General features: G+C 42.6%; 1 protein-coding gene across 12 annotated transcripts in view; it reads right to left on the bottom strand.

Annotated features, from left to right (window-relative positions):
* The window catches only part of ZNF462 (zinc finger protein 462), a 157,301-nt gene that overhangs the window by 66,501 nt on the left and 68,286 nt on the right, over window positions 1-22,514 (bottom strand). For 8 of the 12 annotated variants that reach the window (XR_808518.4, XM_015472673.3, XM_059889081.1 and 5 more), the window contains 3 exons: window positions 20,734-21,020; window positions 16,930-17,048; window positions 11,621-11,812 (listed from right to left, as the gene is read on the bottom strand). Coding sequence is in view for 11 of the 12 variants with exons in the window: in XM_015472673.3 (XP_015328159.1) it covers window positions 11,621-11,812; window positions 16,930-17,048; window positions 20,734-21,020 (598 nt within the window). In the remaining variant the exon portion in view is untranslated. The remainder of the gene's footprint in view (window positions 1-11,620; window positions 11,813-16,929; window positions 17,049-20,733; window positions 21,021-22,514) is intronic. The other 4 variants (XM_005210492.5, XM_024995707.2, NM_001205811.2 and 1 more) reach the window with 2 other exon arrangements.

Here is a 22,514-nt window from a genome sequence, read left to right as displayed (position 1 = left end):
GTCGCAAAGAATCAGACATGGCTGAGCAACTGAACTGAACTGAACTGATTACCAGTCATAAAAAAGAGTGGAAAAATGCCACTTGCAACAACACGGATGCAGCTGTAAATTACCATACTAAGTCAGAAACAGAAAAACAAATACTGTATGATATCACTTATATGTGAAATCTAAAACATGACACAAATTAACTTATTTATGAAACAGACTCACAGACATAGAGAACAAACCTGGCTTGCCAAGGGGAAGAGGGTTGGGGGAGGGATGGAGCAGGAGGTTGGGGTTAGTGGGTGTAAACCATGACACACAGAATGAATAAACAAGGTCATATTGCATAGCACAGGGAACTGTATTCAATATCTTGTGATAAACCATAATAAAAAGAACACTAAAAAAGAATGTATATATATGTGTGTGTGACTCAATTTGCCGTACAGCAGAAATTAACACAACATTGTAAATCAACTATACTTCAATTTTTAAAAAGGTTAAGCCAGATTTGTGGTTAACAAAGATAACCTTGAAAACTGATTTGGAAAGTGTGAGATTAGAGCCATGAGGACTGGCAGAAATCAGAGGATGTACAGGAGTGAGAGGGTTAGTCAGGGTTGGGATCTGACAGGTTGGAAACCAGACAAGAACAAAGGAGGTAGAGCCACAGGATACAGGACAAAGTCCTTTTGAAATGGCTGAGCCTGGGGTCTGGGTTGGGTAGACAAGGGATGAGCAATGGTCAGAGACAATGTAAGAGTATGAGATGCTGGAGGCACAGTGTTCATGGAGAGTCCAGCCACAGATGAAGGGTGGTGGAGGTGAACCTCCCTATCTGAAGAGACCAAATATTCATTGGGTCATATCACTGAGTCTAGTATATTAAAATTCCAAAGTACGATGGTCACGGCTAGGATATAAAGGCAGGTTGTGAACCTGGCACTGAGTTCACTGTGGAAGAAGAAGGAACATTCCAGAAGGAGAAGGAAATAAGCAGAGAGCAGACATTCGAAAAGTGAAGGAAGCAGAAATATTCTGAACAGGTAGCAGAAAGTAAGGGTTGCACTCACTGCCCCTCTTGGCTGCTAGGAGGAAAGGGATTAGTGACTTTGGCTGCAGAGAACTGAAAGGGAGATGAGGCTGCCATTATGGGTGCTGGGCACAAAGCTAGTTAACTGGAGGAGAGAAGTGTGCCCAAGGAAACCAAGTGCGACGCAGCATCACGATACTCACGCAGCCCAATACCACTGGATTTTTCCAAACATCATGTGACACAGGTGAGCTTGAAGTCACTAGAATTCCCAGGCTTTTTCACACATAAACTCTTGTTTTGTCTATTCCCCTTTTGCTGCACTAATTCAAATCAAGAAATACTTATTGAATGGCCTGCCAAGTGCTAAGACTCTGGAATAGTCCTTGACCTCAGAGAGCACACAGTTTAGCTGGGGAGACAGATATGATAACTGATAATTATAAGAATATCTGGCAAGCCTAGTAATGGAAGTGAATACAAAGGTCAGAAGCTACCCAACATGTTTTATATTTATATCCTAACAGAATCTCATTTTCAGCTCATTACTCTGAACAGTCTAGACAGTCTGTAATCTTGATATTGTCATTTAACTTATGGACCATTTGCCAATATTTCAAATGTATTGAGTCTTAAGCAGTAGGAAAAGAGACTTAAGTAATTTTTTAGAAGATAAGTGAAACTTAAACTAGACAAATGAAGTTTTGATTGGCTAAACCTCAGAGGCTTTATGTAATTCTGAGACTCCCGTCTTAAACACATATATCACATATACGGGAAAATACTTCAAGCCTTTAGGTACTCAGTATTTATTATCTGAAGGGGAATCATTTTTGTTGGTTTGTTTTGAAATATGGATGCTCACATTTTAAAACTACAGTGAGTCAAACAGCGAATCTTTCAAGTAAAGACAAAAACATAAATAAAGGTAGTTTGTATACTGTAGTATCAGTTCTGAAAAGAATTAAAATAACAAAACAGAGCCTGTTTGTATATGCAAAGAACCAATGTCTAAGTGATTCCACAGCTGATTGTTATTAAGACTCTATTGGGTACAGAGAGGCTGGCATTATGGGTGACCCTCACATCTCATGGTATACACTGCCATAAGGCTGTTCTCTAATCTAGTAGGTATTACTCTTGTAATCAGAAGGAAAAAGTCTATGTAGCATCTTAAAGAGGGATAACTTGACTTAAAAAGGGATAAACTGACTACTTTTAAAGCACACTCATTCTTGAAGATACCTACAGGGATCAGCAGGATGCACCCATAGTTTAAAAGTACCCTCTACTTTTGAAGGGGACAAGGGCCTTTATGCTGGTCTTCCTTGTTTAGCCTGTCCCTTAACAATTCAAAGGCCTCTTCCTGGTGTTAATCACCCTTACACTTTGGTTCTACTTCTCGTCACCTTGCCAACTGTCCACCCAACAACTTCCCTACAAGCCCCTACTCCAGCCAGACCGGTCTCCTGGCTGTCCCAGGATCCCTTCTTCTCAAAGTCTGCTCGCTTCTGATACTCTTCCTACCAGAATGGACTTCCATTCAGCTGTAAAATTCCTACTCGCCCTTCAAGGCTCAGCCTGAGCCCCCACATCTGTCAAGAAGCCCTCCAGGACTTGTCAATTCCTCCTCTTTTCTATGGCTATAGTCAATAAAATCTGCAAGCAGAATATCTCATTCATTATATTCTGCTCTTTTAACTTAATTCTATGTGTCTATTAACTTAGGCTCTAAATATCAATCAACAATAAAATTTGGCTTCAGCTTCCTTTGGAAACTTCCAGAGCCCCCAGACACATAAGAAGAGGTTGCGTCTTCAGCACTCTGGCTCATTTATGGCTATGTGTTTCTGCTGCAAGTCTTCGATGAAATGGAACAAAGGTTAAGGGCATGAGCTTTGGATTCAGACAAGGTCTACCACATATGGGTTTTGTGACTTTGGAACTCATCATTTCAGCCCTCAGGGTCTCAGTTTCCTTCTCTATAAAATAAGACTAATAATCTGTACCTCTGACTCATTAGACATATTAAATCTGATGGTAAATTTAAGGCAATCAGCAGAATAAAAATTGTAATAATTTTATCACTTCAAAACAAAGTGACAGGCAGAATCCTTATAAAAAGCCAGAAGGGTTGACTTTAAAACTAGTCGGGGTTGGGTGTGTGTGTGGAGGGGGGCGGGAAGTGGACAACCAGCAGTGCTAAAAATCAAGGACTACAGAGAAGGTTTAGAAGGAAGGTCCTGCCTTGCTCATTGTAGTGATCATGGAGCTTTGCTGGAGGGCTCACAGAACACGAACATAACAGATGATATAAGGAGGGTGGCTTACACGAGGCACATAAGAATATTCTTTGTTCCTAAGGAGCTGGAGAGCCTCACCCTGGAATGACTTCTCCAAGAGCAGTGAACAGGTAAATAATATCTTAGCTGGGCTCTGCCCTCTTAGCCAAACACCTCCTTTGGGTTGAGGCTGATGACTCTGAAACTAGTTACAAAGTAGAAGAGCCCTCTGATAGGAACATGGCCCTTCTGGGCAAAAACAGCAAGGGACTGACTTCAGGAAAAGGCAAGCAGAATTGTTCACACCTGAACTGCTCCCATCATTTTGGCCATTCTTTATCTCACTATTTCTAACTACTATCAGTCGGATTTTTCTATAGGATATTATTATTTAGGATTATGAATGAATGAAAAAACATGTGCATCATTTGGACATACTGGGCCATACAATCAAAACTCACATAATTTAGAAGATAAGTAATAGTTGTTTGGAGAAGGTTATTTCTGGCATCTTCTTCTCATCTCAGCTCTGAGAATTCTTTTTCACATGCCCATCTTGGTCAGGACATACCCTCTGTTCCAGCAAAGCTGTCCCAGGATTTCTACCACTTGAATCATGGCTCACACATACTCATCCTCCCAGATCCAATACTTGTGTAAAATTCTCTAGCGCAGAACAGAATTTGGAAGACAGAGAGGATCTATGAATCACAAGAAGTCTCAAAAGAGTTTGAGGGATTTTATATTCAATATAATTGCACTAAAACATTTAGCTCTGGTTCCGGGGGGGGGAAAATTGAAGTGGGCAACAATAGGACAAAGAAAAATTCTTTCTTTCAAAAAAGAACTGAGATTAATAATTTCAGATGATTTGACTAACAACTGAATGCATTTTCTGCCAAAGAATAAATTTCTTCTTCCTTTTAGAGATTTCCCACACTGAGGTTCTGGAGGACCTTAAGGTAATCTCCAACCAACAGTAAGCTGTGGAATTATGCAGCAAATTCTGGAGCTGCTGGAAACTAGCTCTGAATGAGTTGGGTAGTATATGCTTGTATTTCTGATGAACAAATGTTTTTCTTGGCATGGGAAGAGGGAGATGGGCAAGTTGACTGAGTTCCCAGGACATGGAAAGCTTTCACTTGAAATGTTTTTTCCATCCTTGGCACATGAAACTGTGGCTAATTCAAAAAGTCACAGACCCATGTGGCTAATTCAAAAACCCATCTCAGGCAGGTGGGTTTCTTGGGAAGGGTCTATCACATGATATTCAACTTTAGGGCAGTGATAATTTTGGAAGCTTTCTATTTGCTGACGGGGGCAAGGTCTAATAATTTCACCACCAAAGACTGTTGGATATCAAACAGAAGACGCGGAATCACCTGTACTGCTCTGCACCCCGGGACTTACAGACTCTGTCTTAGGTTTTTATAGTAGAAATGCCACTCTTCATAATAAGCATTAAAGTAAACTTGAGATCACATTTTAATGTAGAAATTCTGATGTCAAAAATGGAAGGTTAGTGTTCTCTGGCCAGATAATTTTAAGACCAGCAGAACCCATTAAAAATTATGGCCAAGCCATTAAAATTATGTCTCATATCCCATGTGCTAAAAACGATGTAAATCTTGGTACTTCACAATTATTCACTGGAGAGTCTCCATTTCATTATTGTCATTTTTAAAGAAACCACCTCTTCTTTCTTTCACCCCAAGAAAAATCTGATCGCCAACTGGAACCTGTGTGGAAGGTTCTGATGTCCTAGCAACTAATTGGATCCTCTTAAAGTTTGTATTTTATGTCTTACCTATTTAGAAATCTGAAAAGCTTCTCTTCAAAAAGCAGGCATCTCAGATCTTAATTTTTAAGTGTTAAGTATTGCTGCAGTCAAGGTTAAATGAATTGATGGTTTGGTGCTAGATTCAATACAATTCTTGGAGAAGATTTTCTTTTGAGCTTAAGTGTAATTCACACACTAATATTTTAAAGCTCTACTTAATGTCTTACATATCATATATGAAACAAAGCATGTATTTAGGTCAAGTTATATTTTAAGTGACCTCTAGGAATAGCCTATATGTTAACTATAAAGGTCTATAATGACATTTACTAAAGATGGGATTAATTTCATGGGTTCTACTATAATTTTTTCCACTCACCATGGTAGGGGTGAGTGACAAGCTGCCCACAGGGCAAATCCATGTCCATGCTCACGCCTTTGCATATAAAGTTTTATTGGAACACAGCCATGTCCATTGTTTACATATTATCTATGGCTGCTTTCCCATTATAATGGCACTGTTGAATGGTTGTAACAGAGACTCTGTGGCCCACAAACTTGAAAGTATTTTCTATCTGGCCCTTTACAGAAAAAGTCTGCCAAATCCTTGATTTATAGCCTGTAGAAATCAAGCAAAACAAGCCTCCTCTAACTCATATATTATGTCAAAACACTGGCAGGCAGAATTTTCAAGCAGAATAAAAATTTTTTATTAATCTATGAGTTTTGTTGGTTAGTTTCACTCTATAGCTTCTCTGAATTGGATTTAACTACAACCAAACACTCTATGCTTTCGGACAAAGACACACACACAAAAAAGCTACTCCATTCCAGGGCCAAATGATAATGTGTGCTTGCTCTAAGGGGCTCTGCTACCAGGGGACTACACTTGTAATGCCCATGTCCCCAGCACCACCACTCTTTCTGTCTCCTCCTGAGGACTGGAAAGGCTTACAACTTGTCTCAACCTGCAGTTTCCCACTTCTACAGAAGGTCTTGTTATCCAGCGAACAACAATAAAGTTGAAAATACTCTGTCAAGGAAGATTGTTTCCTCTTGGCAGACTGATGCGTCAGAAAGTTTCTGTTACAGCAATCCCTAAGGTTACATCTTTGGATCATTTATCTTTTGAACTTGCCTCTTAAATGCAAATGAAATAAACTTACCCTTGTACAGCTTGGTTCAGACATGTTAGGAGAACAACTAACTGAATTGCAAAACTGTGATGCCTACAAGAAATTGTTGGCCAGTTAAAAGAAGTCAGTATAAGTATCTAACTATTTCGACTGGAAAATTAGGGGACAGAACCAAAAGCATATCCACAAGTACAAATGAACACCAAGAAGATCATCAATGGATGAGTAATCAGAGTACCCAATGGCTGGTAAATGTCAGTCTTTAGCAGAAGTTAAAGTCAGAGACTGGCAGACAGAAGCACACAGGAAATTCTTCGAAGCTCCCAGCAGAGCTCCTTCGAATGCACAGAAATGGAAATGATGACCTCAGGTGCTGGGTGCAGTTAGTACAGAGATGTTTGGAAACATAAGGATTTGTTGGTGAGAACACACAGGATGGAGAACGTGTGACCAAGTGGTAAAGTCTGTATGCAATGCAGACAACTTAGATTTTGATACGACATGAGAAGTGCCTGTGGTTTTTTGAGGAGAGATTCCCTGATAAAAAATGCTGCTGATCAAATATCATTCTAGAGTTTATAACTGAAAAGCCAACTGAAAAGTTGTAACAGAAAACCCTTTGCTTTATTAAAAAAAAAATCACGAAGCTCCTTATGTTTTTCTACCAATTCATACTAGCAAAGACATCTCTTGTTGGGTGGACTATATGGAGCTCTCTTACACGAAGAAGGATTTCATGACCAAAAGTTCTGGGTGTTTTCCCTAGGTTGCCATTAGGGCACAGGCTAAAAACTGTCTTAATTCTCATATACCTTATGTGTTTTGCACATGGTCTTAGTGTCTGATTTTTGTTTTAAGCGCACCACAGTAGCTGCTTCCTAAAGCAGGCCATTCTGTGCGGCATAACTGGACGGAGCGAAGAAAGAAACTGAAAGTAGGAAAAAGATGGAATGTCACCATTGGCCTGACCTCTTACAAAGGATAGAGCTGAATTTCAAATTATGTATCCACCACCCAGGCCCTGGGGAACTACTCAGACCTAAACAAACCTCATCATGAAACGACACTGCTCTAAGTCTGTCTCTTGTTTTATAGGTATATGGATATGTGTGTTTTTCTGTCCTGAAAGCAGTCCAAGAAAAAGCTTGATACAACCCAGTCCTCTATTTTATATGGCAGAAGGAACCCAGTAAACACAAACACAGCAGAACACTTCCTCTTGTTGACAACCTTATGATTTCAACTTAATGCATTGTTTAGAATAGCAATTATGTGTCATTTCCCATTATCTTACACACAGAAGCAGCACTGCTTTTCTTTCCAACCACAGATCATGGAGAACACAGAGAGACCACATGCTGGTGAGACATGTCAAGACTGACAGCCCAGAGTCTAAGAGTTTATGTCCAGAGCAAGTGTGTGGCCAGGCAGTGGGAAAGCAATCAGCCCCCACCCCCACCCCCCACCTTCTCACGGCTGCCTTCTTGGCTTCCCTCGCTCTCTTGGAGGGCTCCCTTCTCTCCCCTGTAGGGCTCCCCTCTGGATTGGGAGGCAAAGCAGCTTAGGAAGAACCTTCTTGCTCAGGCAGTTTCCTTCTGCCGGAAAAGACTGGCTCACTCTCAAGACTGCAAACATTTGACCACTGCAAACAGCAGCGAGCATGTCAAGTCGTTTTATTCACATGTCTCACTAGGGGATCAGAAAGCCAAGGACACACTGGTGATTTCCCTGGTTTTACGGATCTCTACTCCCCCCAGGCCTGCAACACATTTTTGGTTCTTGTGTTCAGAGCGACCTGGCAGTGTGGGAAACCTTAACTGAGAGCCAACGGCCCCACAGCTTCTCCCTATTAAAATGTGCAACTGGATTTCACATGCGTGTTTCAAACACCATTCAAGGCATGATTTACAGGCTACTGTCTAGCCCCACAGCTGTTTTTTCGTCCCCCAGATGTAACCATTTCTAGGAATCCACCAATCGGTTCCCCAGCAAACAGCCTGCCCATTTTCAACCTCTTCTGTCATTCTTGGGCATTTTGAATCACACAACACCTACATAGAAAGGATTCAAGAAAATATTGATTGAATGGACAAACTATTAATTTTTCTTTCCATATTATCCATTAATGAGAAGAGCCCATTTGAAACCTTTTTTCTGTTTGCTGCTGCTAAGTCGCTTCAGTCGTGTTCGACTCTGTGCAACCCCATAGATGGCAGCCCACCAGGCACCCCCGTCCCTGGGATTCTCCAGGCAAGAACACTGGAGTGGGTTGCCATTTCCTTCTCCAATGCATGAAAGTGAAAAGTGAAAGTGAAGTCGCTCAGTCGTGTCCGACTCTTAGTGACCCCATGGACTGCAGCCCACCAGGCTCCCCCGTCCATGGGATTTTCCAGGCAAGAGTACTGGAGTGGGGTGCATTACCCCACCTTAAACCTTTAGGTTCATCCCACTTAAACAATCACTCCTGACCCACTGATCCAGATTATTTACATACATTGAAATCAGCACAGATCCAATGAGTTCTGTGTAAGCCTCACTAGAGTGGCCACCCAGAGTGTTTACATTCATTATCCTTTCTTCTACAGAAAGAGAAAAACACTTTTAAATACTGCAACTTATCTCCCTGTGGCTAATAGACTACCTGTGTTACACAGAGAGTTAGCCAATATCATTTCATCATGTTTCTGAAACCACCCTTCTCCCAAGGTCCTAACCTTGTCTAGCTTCCAAGAATCAGAAATCACCCCTCAAAAAGGTGAGGCTTCAGGCTAAGAGCTGTGGTTAGTTCAAAACCATGCTGATAATATCTTCTAAACATTTGATTCTGAACTTCGGGGCATTCAGAATGATACTGTATTAATTTATGATTCTTCTGTGCATCACATAGCTCCTGGCAGAGAGTACAGGCTCAGGAAACTGACTGAACTTGACCCTTTTTTAGCCTATGTAGAGGATGGGAGGGCTCCCAGGTGGCACTAGTGGTAAAGAACCTGCCAATGCAGGGAACATGAGACACGGGTTTGATCCCTGAGTCGGGAAGATCCCCTGAGGAGGCATGGCGGCCCATTCCAGTTCTCTTGCCTGAGGAATCCAATGGACAAAGGAGCCTGGTGGGCTACAGTCCATAGGGTCACAAAGAGTCAGACATGACTGAAGTGACTTAGCTAGCACGCACGCAGAGGAAGGTGAGCCATACACTGAGTGGTCTGCAGGATGTCCATGTGCTGGAGACTAAGACCCACCTTCCAAGAGAGGAGGACAAAGGGGAAAGAAGGTGAACCATGGAGACAAATGTCCCAGGAAAAGCCTTTGTGAGGAATGGTGCTTGGGTGGATCTATTTCACCCAAGTGTGAAAGTGTTAGTTGCTTAGTCATGTCTGACTCTGTGATGCCATGGATTGTAGCCCACCAGGCTCCTCAGTCCATGGAATTCTCCAGGCAAGAATACTGGAGTGGTTAGCTTTTCCTTTTTTCAGGGGATCTTTGCAACCCAGGGATCGAACCCAGGTCTCCCAAATTACAGACAGATTCTTTACCACCTGAGCCACCAGGGAAGCCCCATTTTACCCAAATGGCTACACAAACATAGCTTCCATTTCAGATAAAAGCAACTCATTAACAATCATGTGAGTGTTTGTTATCATGTGAAGACCTTACAATTACATAAAATTCTATTTTGCCCTTTGTTGTAATATACCAATATCTTCCAAGGAACAGAATCTCAAGGTGCAATGGGGACATTTTCTGTAGTGTTTCACATGTGTTCCCTACCCCCATCTCCCAACCCCGCCCCCTTAGCTTTGAGACTCTAAATTTTCCTGGAAAACAACACCAACAACAAACACAGGCTAAACTGCCACACATCAGCAGAGAAGGTAAGTGTGCTCACTTCATCAGGAGCCACCATCATAATAACAAACCTTCATTGTTAAACAGAAGTCCTTCAAGACAGGAATACCAGCAAGGAGTTACTACGTTTAACCTGGTGTTTACTGATTGGCAAAGGAAAGGCCACCAAATTCTGCAACTCAGCAAAGGGAGCTTTTAGCCCCAGGACTTACCTTTCCTTTTCCTCCCAGTTTTCTCTGCTCAGACCTTTTGAATGAAGGTTCATTACTTACTCTTTTGCTAATTAGATAGTCAGACCACATGGACGTGTTGGGGCTGTCAGATCTTCACGTAACCTGAGAAGTCTATCTTTTTAAACTCTTACATTAAACGTAACCCCAAGTTCATGCTTCGGCCTCAAAGACCAAAACTGCAATCCAAGGATGTAAACTGCTGAATAAAATGACCATTTATTAAATGTATATCTTTTCTTATTAATCTCTCAAGGTCATCAAGGGGTAGGTATCATCATCCAATTTGACCTTTGAGTGTAGGAAGCTAAGATTGCCCAGGAAAACACAACTGGCATTGAGCGAAATAAGACTCAAAGCCAAGCCTTTGTTCCGAAGGGCCCATGAACTTTCTAGCCAGCCCTTTAAGCTCCTACCAAGGACGTAACGACAGACCTTGCTTGGGAAACGGTCTGTTCCCTGACCTGAGAAGTATTCAGGCTGGCGGTAGATAACCGGTTACCAGAGATGCTGCAGAAGGCAGTCAACACCAGAAGGTCATGGAAGAGAGCAGCTCCTAGGTCTCCTATGTCAACAAGAATCTACAGACTTCTTCCTCTCCTAAGCATGTGACTCTGCAGTCATCTGAGGTGAGCAATCAACACCCTTCCGTTTCTTGGGCTGATCAAAACAAACCATCCTTTGCTCGGCTCTGCCACACTGGCCATCTCGCTCTCATCCTCTCTGGTGTACAGCTTTGATTACACCGCCAATGAGGAGACTCCCTCCAGGGCTTCCCGGGTGTAGCCTGTGAAGCTCTGAAAGTGGGCAGTTACTCCCTCCCTTCAACTGATGCTTCCTCATCATTCTTCAGCCATAAAAAAAAAAAAAATCACAAGGTGACCCCAAAATGACACATCCCCACCATTCACCCTTTCCATTCCCACTCTGAATTGTGTTAACGTATACATCTGGTACCCCCAAACACTTCACAGCATACATACCAATAAGTAAACAAAGAAATACGCCCAGCATTCCTCACCTTCCTGCGCTCAACCACCAAGGAAGAACTCAACACGAACCCAGCACACACGCGCTCTCTCCATAAGCTGCGCACACACAGCAATGCAGACATGCCTTGTCTCGGAACCAAACAGATGCTCACCCAGTTCACTTCACCCTCCACCTCCAAAGTCTATACTGTTCCAACCTTTTCACATTTCTTCCTTCACCTGAACCATCACATTTTCATATACGATTTTCTTCTAAAAAGAAGGCCTGGCTGTTAATCCCCATCCACCACCACCCCAATGGTTGATGCCCGCTTCGAAGCCCGGTTTTACCATTGGAATCTTCCACTTCTTCGGCTGGGGTGGCTTTTTGGGAGGAGTGGTGGGCATGCGAGGAGAGGAGACTGACAATCCGTGGCCTGGGGAGGGTCAGGGCTTTTCCGTGGACCTTGAGGGAGTGTTCCTTCAGCTGGCTGATTGTCATGGTGGAAAAGGAGCACCAAGAACACTTGTAGGCATGCTCACCTGGAGAAGACAGCGGGGACAGCAGAGGAGAAGGAGGGGAGAAGGGGGGAGGCGGGTGGAAATAACGCGGTTACTTCACTCCAGGGAGCACGCCTCAAGCTGCCTGGTTCCTGAGAACCCTCTCAGATCAACCCCTCGGCAATACCCCCCACCCCCACCCCCCGGCATCAAGTGACCTGGTCCCTCTTCATCCCATGCTCAGTTTAGCGAAGGAGCCTATAATTGATTCCCCAGCAGAGCCTGAAATCAAATGTCTAGCTAGCTCCCTCAGAAAGTCTTCCCCCCTCTCCCTCTGTCTGTACAACAGAAATGACTATGTCAGTTTTCATTTCAGCCTTTGCATCATCCACAGAAAATAATACACTTCATTCGTATTCCAAGGGTTGATGGGTGGCTTTCCCAGCACCAAGTCACTCAGTGCAAACTATTGTGCCATCCTCATAACTCACTTCCGCGATGACTCTAGGCCTTCTGGATTTTACACATCCTGTGTGTGCGGTTTTCTTTGGACCAGTTCACAAACTTGAGAACAAAACTATTTCCCTAGCTGATCAACAGTACAGAAATGAGTCAAAGTGATTTCTTAAACAACAGAGGTGTATAAATACATTAACATGTGTGCATCTTTGTGTAGCTCATATATTTTTATATTTATTTTATATTTTCAATATAAAGGGCATTGAAATAGAAATAGCTCAGTTGGTAAAGAATCCGCCTGCCATGCAGGAGACCCTGGTTCAATTCCTGGGTCAGGAAGACCCACTGGAGAAGAGATAGGCTACCCACTTCAGTATTCTTGGGCTTCCCTTGTGGCTCAACTGGTAAAGAATCTGCCTGTAATAAGGGAGATCTGGGTTCAATCCCTGGGTTGGGAAGATCCCCTGGAGAAGGGAAAGGCAACCCACTCCAGTACTCTGGCCTGGAGAATTCCATGGACTATACAGTCCTTCGGAGAAGGCAATGGCAAGCCACTCCAGTACTCTTGCCTAGAAAATTCCATGGATGGAGGAGCCTGGTAGGCTGCAGTCCATGGGGTAGCTACGAGTCAGACACGACTGGGCGACTTCACTTTCACTTTTCATTTTCACACAATGGAGAAGGCAATGGCAACCCACTCCAGTGTTCTTGCCTGGAGAATCCCAGGGAAGGGGGAGCCTGGTGGGCTGCCGTCTGTGGGGTCGCACAGAGTCGGACACGACTGAAGTGCCTTAGCAGCAGCAGCAGCAGCATACAGTCCTTGGGGTTACAAACAGACACAACTGAGCGACTTTCACTTCCCTAAGTAGAAATAAGTATTTTTGCTTTATTCAAATTAATTTTAATTGGAATATAGTTGATTTAAAATGTTGTGTTTCTGTTGTACAGCGAAGTGAATCAGTTATACATATATATATATATCCACTCTTTTTTAGATTCTTTTCCCACATAGGTCATTCTAGGGTGATGAGTAGAGTTCCCTGTGCTAAACAGTAGGAGGCTCTTATTAGTTATCTAATAGAATAGTGTGCATGTCAGTCCCAATCTCCAATTTATCCCCCCTCTTTCCTTGGGAACCATAAGTTTGTTTTCTAAAAGAACTTTCCTTTTAATTGTTTTAAATACCACTGAAATACAGCACAGATCACTATGATCAAGTTAAATGAGAATATGATTTACTTTTGCCCTAAGCCAGCTTTTAAATGAACTGCAGGGTGTAAAATGGGCATGCATACGTCATTGGACAGACAAACACTGGTACAATCAACTCAGACAGCAATTTTGCTTTTAACAACAATAAATTTAGAAAGCTCAGGCTTGAAATTCAATAATTCCACTTCTGAGAGTTTAAATTAAGGAAATATCCATTAATACTTAGAAATCTCTATTTAGAAATATACATTATTTATGCTTAAAAAAGGGATGAAACAACTTAAGTCTCCAACCCCAGGGAAATGATTAAGTAAATGTGGGTATATCTTCTTGATAAATTACTATTCATTAAAATTAATTCTTAAAGATTTGGTCATACATAGGAAAATAAAATTCTGATACTCAGAAAAATAAATAGAAAGGCATAATACATTAAATTATAATCATAACTATGAGAAATAATTACAGAAGAAATGGCTGAAAGGAAATATTGTCAAATATTAATAACAGTGGTCTTTAGATAATAAGGTTGTGAATGGCTACTGCATTTCTTCTTTCATTTTCAAATTTTCTCTAACGAACATGTATTTTTAAAATTTATTTTTAAGGTAAAATGTGAAATCCAGAGGAGAGGACCAGTGAATGTGAACTGAGGACGATGCTGCTGATGTGCTACAGACAAATGCTCACTAGAGCAAGGCAAGGCAGAGCAGGTAAGCCTCCATCCTCGCTCTCACCCTGTTGTGATGGTTACCTTCCTGCCACCTAATTACTAAGTGGAAAATTACTGAGTGGTTTCATGTGAGGCGAGCCCAGCATCCAAAGTCCTGCATTCAGCCTCCTTCTTACAACTGATGACCCCCACAGCCTGCATTTCCAAGAAAGCCTTGAAGAGACCCACACGAAACCTTGAACGATGCAACATGCTACAGCCCAAAGCAGAAGGGAAGCGCAAAGAAGTCAGAGGACCCAAACAAGAACATCAGTCAATTCCACGCTCCGCAAACCATGGCCTGGGAGCTACAGGATAATGCTGGGCATGAACAATGATATTTACTAACATAAGAAATACAGGGCCCTCCCTGGTGGGGTCCAAGTTTGATCCCTGGTCAAAGAACTAGATCCCACATGCTGCAACTAAGACCAGGCACCGCCAAATAAATAAACATTTTAATAAACAATTAAAATAATAAGTATATATGTCATTTTATATACTACTGCTCTTCTTATTTCACTTCTCGATTTTTCAGTGCAAAGACGGCTACATGAACCTTGATGGGTGGTCGTAAGTGGCATAACCTGAGAGAGAATTCCAATCCAGGTATCTGGTTTTACCCTTTAAAATAAAGTCTATCGAGCAGAACAGACAAGTCAAGAGTCTTTTTGGAAAATGATTTGACTTGAGCTGTGTCATAGATACCAGTGGTCCCAGGTGTGTAGAGAACTAGATAACGCTGCTTCCACTCTCTCTGGATGCTTTCTTCTTGCCAACCAGTGAGCACAGAAGGCCAGTCTGCTTGGTCAGCTCCAAGAATATACGCTTCAGCTCAGTGCCCTAGAGTCAGTGTGTAGCCTGTGGCACTTTATTTTTAAGTCCTTCCCACAGGCCAAATCACTTACCCAACTCCCATTGGTAAAGTGTTTTTGACAAGGCTGAGATCTATAGGAAAAACTTCTGAGGATGGTGTCCCAGCTGAATAATTTACAGTATACACCAGTTAGGAAAGAGTGGTTTGATCCCCAAAGCCTCTTACTCCTTGGAATTTAGTAAAATGTTCTGGGAGATATAAAAATACTAACAGAGAAGAGCCTATACAGCTAATCTGCCGACCACCCCCTGCCCTACCCCACAACTGCTGTGAACTTAAGGCTTCAGTAGTTTTACTCCATTAAGACAGTTCAACAGAACCCAGCATTCAGGAAATAATGGAGAGATGGTCTTATTTCCACAGGGGATGAAGAGACAAGTTTTTATAACCATACAATGGAATTTAATAAATGAGACGGGAAAGTTCTAACTGATTGAAAAATTTAAAGCTAGAATTCGTGGTGGGGAGGGGTGGAAGGGAGGTTCAAAAGGGAAGAGATATATGTTTATATAGGGCTGATTCACTTCATTGTACAGCAGAAACTAACGAACACTATAAAGCAATTATACGCTAATAAAAAAGTAAACAATATAAAACTAGAATTCAACTAGTATTCTAAATCCTTAGCTGAAGAAACTCATGGAGAAGACTTGATCTCTAGAAGAATCTCTGACAGTATTGGTAGCTATTCTAAAGTGTTTTGACTCCCCATTTTCCCTCTGTGTTTGAAGCAAGTTCCTGAAGGGCTGTCAACACCTCTGAGAGGGAGCCACAGGCCGATGTGCAGTCGGGCTTCTCAGAGGACTGAGGAATCATGGGAAATGCCCCCGGGCCCCCTCGCCACTGTCTTTCCTCTCTCGGCCGAGTTCTGATTAGCTATCTGTGGGCATCTCCATCATATTCCAAGTAGAGAAGAGCAAAACAGAGAGAGGTAGCACCATGTGAGTGCAAGGATGTTTGGTTTTTGTTCTGGAGTCAAATTCTTAGTGAATGGGCTCTGTGGCTGACAGTGTTAAGTGTCAGTCGCTCAGTCGTGTCCGACTCTTTGCGACCCCATGGACTGTATAGCCCGCCAGGTTCCTCTGGCCATGGAATTCTTCAGGCAAGAATAATGGAATGGCTAGCCATTTGCTTCTCCAGGGAATCTTCCTGACCCAGGGATCAAACCAGGGGCTCCTGCATTGCAGGTGGATTCTTTACCATCTGAGTCATGAGGGTGGACATGAGCAGGACACTTAATTTTGAGTCTCGGTAGCTTCACCTGAAGAGTGACAACAGCATCCACCCTCTTTAGGGCTGTTTTGAGGATTAAATAAGATGACTAATATCACATCTTATTAGTAGTTAAGGGATGTTCATGAAACCAGCCCGATGAGAAGACAGAGTAACAGAGTCAGCACAGCTCCTGGACACTCAGGACCCAAAGTCTCTTCTTATCTGGGGCATGGAAATGCATCTAAGGGCATCTCAGGAGAAATCTCAGATATCCTGGTTTCTCTCTGCCCCTTTCAACATTTCTAAGATTATAACTTTATTTTAGTTGGAAATTACTTTTAGTAGATGTACCAATTCTTGCACTTCCATTAGAAAGTCTTTGTAATTTAGAAATTTCTCTTAAAAAAAAAAAACAGAGCCCATTTGAGTAGCAAAAATCTGTTAGTGGATACATACTAGTTGAATGAATTGACTATGACATGGGTGACATGGAGCTCAGTATTATTTTGCCTTTAGGCCATTCTTTAATTTTTATTAGATTGAGATAAAATTGAATACATGATGATTTCAAAGAAAGCTTATTCTCATGTGTATGGAGCAAGCGACTTAAAATTTCCCTCTTTAAAATTAAAGACTACTGGATTTCAAATTCAGAGAACGAGTGTACAGCGAACAACAACTCACCAGCATGGGCTTTGAGGACGTGTGTCTTCAGCCGGCTGTTGTAGGAGGACTTGAAGGAGCAGAGTTTGCATCGGAATGGTTTATGGTGTCCGTGGTGGGTTTGCATATGGCGATCCAAACTTGATGTAGAAGGAAAAAAAAAAAAAGGAAATGACAGGATTAAAAACAGCATCCAACATTTTCTCATTGCCCTTTTCCAGAAATCCCATTTCTAAGCTGTTCAAAGTAATTTTGTTACTTTCCAAGGATGGCACTTAACCGGAAAAAAAAGATTGGCAAGAGCTGGGGAAGCTAAAGGAAGGAAGAAATCAAAAATGTTTTTGGATTGAGAGACATGGCAGTGGAAACAGGTCTTGGTAGACTTATTTTCCCTTCTCTAAAGCATTGCAAAGTAGGAGAGGACATCCAAAAACAAAAGGTAAAATACAGACAAATTTAAGTTTTCTGCAGTCAGTGAGGAGTGTCTATCAAAGAGGCCTTGAACTTATTCCCCACCTCCCCGCCAAAAATGAGATTTAGAGAAATTTTGTATGTAAAAAGGGCTGACTTTCTTTTTAAATCTTAATTCCACCATGAACACCTGTGCAGGGCAGGGAGCTTTCAAAGTAGCTGGACTATCTGCGATGGGCTGTCTGTTTCCAAAGTCTTTATAAATATGGAGGCCCAGGGCAGGCATGTTTACAGGAAGCTGCGTGATCCAAAGGCTGGCCTTGCCTTCTGATAAAACCATGTTTGCTATATACCAGTCTTTCAGAAGCAACTTATACAGAAATTATTATAATCAACTCCCAGTATTTCATAATAATTACTACTGTTAAAAAAATAATAAATCTACCAAACAAGGTGTGGGAAGATGTTCTAATTTGTATCAGTGCCCCAGAGAACTAGATTCCATTCTAAATGACTCATATGGGAACGGTACTTCTTAGCATTTAAATATATAATGTTCTCCCAAGCTCCTAAGCAGCACTTTCCCTTGCCTCAGGACACCTCCTTCTGGATGTCCTTCAGCTATCTTAAACTCAACCAACCCGAAACAGAAGTGTTGGTTTTGTTATTTTTTTTAATCCAAAACACATTCTCTTCATTTCCTTGTGTTTAGAAAGAACACTTCCATGCTGTCAGTCAACCAGACTGGAAACCTCCATGTCAATTGTACTGTACACTGTCCCATCTCCCCTCCAAGAAGTCAATTTTTCCAAGCCATGAAGATCGTCCTTCCCTTAACTGTTTCCAAAGTTCCATTCTAACCCGGTGGCTCAGCTATCTATCATGACCCTCCTAATTGGTCTCCACCATTTTTTTTTTCCCAACTCAAAAGCACAAGCGATGGAGTCAGACTGCCTGGGATCAAACACCAGCTATTACTCATAAGCCGAGTGGCCTTGGGCAAGTTACACAACTTCTCTACATTAAAAGGCCTCACTTCTCTTATCCATAAATGGAGATAATAATGGCACCATACTTCATAGGGCTGTTCTGAGAATAAAATGAGATAATGCTTGAAGGCACTTAGCACAGTGCCTGGCACACAGTGAGGCTTGATAAATGTCAGTGATTAAGATGTCCTACTCATTACAGTCTTCCTTTGACCAGTAATGTAAATTACAAAGCATGCATTCCACATTCAAAGATCCCAAATATGGTCTCAAGTATTCAGACTTTACCTTCCACTGTAACATTTAAAAGTTAGTCCAACCAAGGACTTCCCTGGCGGTCCAGTGGTTAGGACTCCATGCTTCCACTGCAGGAGGCATGGGTTTGATACCTGGTCAGGAAACTAAGATCCTGCATATCTTGTGGCCCCCACCCAAGAAAGTCCAACAGGACCCCCTGCTGAGTGCCTCTGAACGTCACCTTCTTCCTCAGGACCCTGGCCTCTCATCTTTCCTTTCATACTATATGTCCTTTCCAAACTCTTCAAGTCCTACCTTCCTCTTGAAGACTTGAAGACTTGACTCCAAAACTCCCTGTTCCATAAAAGCTTCCTGATCCCTCAAAAGTGGATGTACCACCTCTCTTCTTTGAAACTTTGTAGCATTTTATTGATACATTTTTTAAAGACATGTGCATTATGTTGCCCAGTCATTTGTATGCTTGCTTTACTTATAATCCAACTAGACCCTGAGTTCCCTTAGACCACCGACCGTGTCCTATTCTTTACATTCCCCCCAAAGCATTTACAACAGAGCGTATTCATTTATTCACAACAACTTACTGAGGTTCTGTGTGTCAGAAAAGAGAGTCGCTGTTCAACAAACATTTATGGAACAGGTGAGAACTACACTAGTTTGAGGCCAGGGCATGAGTCTGATGACAAAGATTAGATACTAGGTCCTGTATAATCATAAAAGCCATTGCAACCCTCCCTAACCTCCGTAGAAGCATCTCCTCTTCTTGCCTTTCAACAACCACTAACTAGCACTTTATCTTTTTGAAGAAGCAAACAGCCCATCATTTATTTTCAATTATGATAAAAATAAACAGCATGTCAGCCTCACAATCAGCCACCTTCATCCAAGACTGTAGAATGTGTTATTGAATATTTCTCTCTCATACAGTTGTGAGAGAAAGGCAACAAAAGGTTGTTGCATCTCAGAACCATCCCTCTTCCCGTCACTCTGAACGGCCTCACATAAAAACCCAACGTGCAATTTCAAAGCTGTGCCAAGGAGTGGAAAGCTCCCTCTCCCAACCCCACTACATTTCAAGCATCTCTCCAGCATCGATAAACTTCTTTACCATTCCAGGTCTTTTTTTTTTTTAAATGCCAAGCAATGACTCTTTGGTCACATGGATTAGCAGTCCTAATTTTACCTCCTTAGCCACTTAATTTCCCAAATGGAAACTTACTTCCTCTTATGACGACTAGGTTCTGGATGAATGTTTGACAGATGCACCAGTAAACTCATGTACTCTCCGGTCTTTCCTGGTGTACATCATAGCGATTCCTCCCAAACCATCATTTTTTTAAAAAATGCCCAATTTAGAAAACTGTGATTAGAAAAGATACATGCACCCCAATGATCACAACAGCACTATTCACAACAGCCAAGACACGGAAGCAACCTAGATTTCCACTGACAGATAAATGAATAAAGGAGATGTGGCATATGTATACAATGGATTGTTACTCAGTCATAAAAAAGAATGAAATAATGACACTGGCAGCAACATGGATGCAACTAGAGATGATCATACTAAGTGAAGTCAGTCAGACAAAAACATCGTATGATATTACTTATATGTGGAATATTAAAAAATGATATAAATGAATTTATTTACAAAACAGAAATAGATTCATGGACACAGAAAACAAACTTATGGTTACCAAAGGGGATAGTTGGGGGCGGGGTAGGGAGATTAACAAGTACACACTATTATATATAAAATACGTAAACAAGGACCTATTGTAAAGCACAAGGAACTATACTCAATATCTTATATTAATAATAATCTATACTGGAAAAGAATCTGAAAAAGAATATGTGTACATATTTGTGTGTGTGTGTGTGTGTGTGTGTAACTGAATCATTTTGCTATGTACTTGAAACTTAACACAAACTTGTAAATTAAGTACACTCCAGTTTTTAAAAAAATGCTTGATTTTGCCAAGTCTGGTATCAAGTGAACAGTCTCCTGTTCTCAGCCCCATTTGACAGATGACGTGACTGAGGCTCAAGGTAACATAGCCAGCTAAACAGTGGGCGTGAACCATGACAGGGGTCTCGAGACTCCTCCAACCTCTCGGGCCTTCCGCGCCCCTCCCCAGTTACCACTTGTGGGCACTCGGTGAGCACTTACTTGTGCCTGAAAGCAGAAACAAAGGAGCAATACTGGCAGCTGTACTTGTCCTCGCGGGTAAACATGGCCAGGGCCAGATGGCTCCTCTCATGAGAACGCAGCCCCTGCATGGACATCAGGACTCTGTCACATTGACTACAATGGTATCCCCCCGGCCGGGTTTCATCCTCCAACATTCCATCAAGCAAGCAGTGTTCACCATCCACCCGGTCCACCAGGGCGCCAGTGGCATCTTTGGCTGCTTCCAGTCCATCCAGGAACAAGTGGGAAGGGTCTTCAGCCTCCTGCTAAGAGAACCACACACACACACATGCCCCACCAACAAAATAAATATCCAACATCATTGCCCCCAGCTCTCCTCCTCTCCCTTCATTCTCCCAAACTCATCGGCATTTCGTGGTAAGGCTTCCTCCCCTGCCTCTCTGGCTCCCCCTAGAGGAAGGGCACACCCAAATGCCATCCTCATGCAGTGGTGGTGATAGGAGGGCAACATCTGGACATAGGTTGCTACTGTCTGAGAACTATGAGGGAGGGGCTCTCCCACTTTTGAAGACAGTTCACTCCCTTATCTCCCATCTTACAAAGAAAATTCTAATTGGGATCCTACTGAAACTGATACAAAGCAGGTTAGGGTTACGGCTCTGAGAAAGGAAGAGAGGCAGGAAGAAGGAAAAACAGAATGGTTTGGGCATTTAGGAGCCTTGGAACACCCTCAGGAGAGGAAGGAGACAGAAAGACCCAGCTCTTTGCCACCATGCTCATCTCTAGCCCACATATGGTAACATTACCCCTTGACCAAAGGCTACTATATAGTCAACACAAAAATTAAGGAGAAGCCTGGGTTTAAGTTGCTTGTGTTTCGAGGTGGTTCCTTGGATTACTGATTACACAGGAAGAGGTGCTCTGTCTCCCTCGAGCGACTGGGGGACGCAAGGCTGGGACACACCACGATGGCGGGCAAGGACATGGCCACTGCTGGTCCCAGCACCACTCACGGCTGTGTCGCCAGCAGGAAGGCTCCAGTCTTCAATGGGAAAAGCGGAAGCTTTACCTCCAGGCCACGATGGCAAAACAGGACGCAAGATCGGGAAGGGCCGATGACAAAAACACATTCATGTATCCAAAGAGATAGGGCAGAGCTCTGAACTAACTTCTCTGCTCGAAGTGGCTAACAACATCCTAGAAAGCAGGGATTTCGGCTTGGTTATTAAAACAGTGACTAATATTTAAGATTGTGATGTTCAAAACAGGTGGCCTGATAACACGTGGGAGGCAGAGGGGAGGCACTTCTCAGCAACATATAGGGAAAGGGGATGGGGGAGACAAATCAGGCCAAAGGGCTCACAGGGTCAACTGTGACTTGAAGGCTTTCAGTTTTAGATTTAACGTTTCTTAATGCTCCTCTGAGGACCCAGAATAAGAAGTTAAAAGACACATTCTCCTGGGATCTCTGTATCATTACCATAGGAGAAAGACAGACAAGAAGTCAGGCGGTGGGAGGAGCAGAAGAGGATGGGGAGAGAACCCACGGGGCTCCTCTCAGGAGCTCGAAACACTTGGAAGCACAATCAAACACAGCACAGAAAGGTGACCCAAAGCCTCCTGTATCCTGAGGCCCGGATCTTCTGTTTCCACTGAACTATCTGCGTGGAAGGGAACCAGATCGAAATGCAACCGGGTGGAGACACAGAAGATGAGGAGGATCCAACCTGTAAAGAAATCAAAACAAGCCAGACCGATCCCAGTGTAACTCAGGAATGCCCACATCTGGGACACCCTTT

This window comes from Bos taurus, chromosome 8 (genome assembly GCF_002263795.3).
Source record: "Bos taurus isolate L1 Dominette 01449 registration number 42190680 breed Hereford chromosome 8, ARS-UCD2.0, whole genome shotgun sequence".
NCBI lineage: Eukaryota > Metazoa > Chordata > Mammalia > Artiodactyla > Bovidae > Bos > Bos taurus.
The sequence above is the reverse complement of the archived record's forward strand: the minus strand, read 5'-3'. Positions and strand labels throughout refer to the sequence as shown.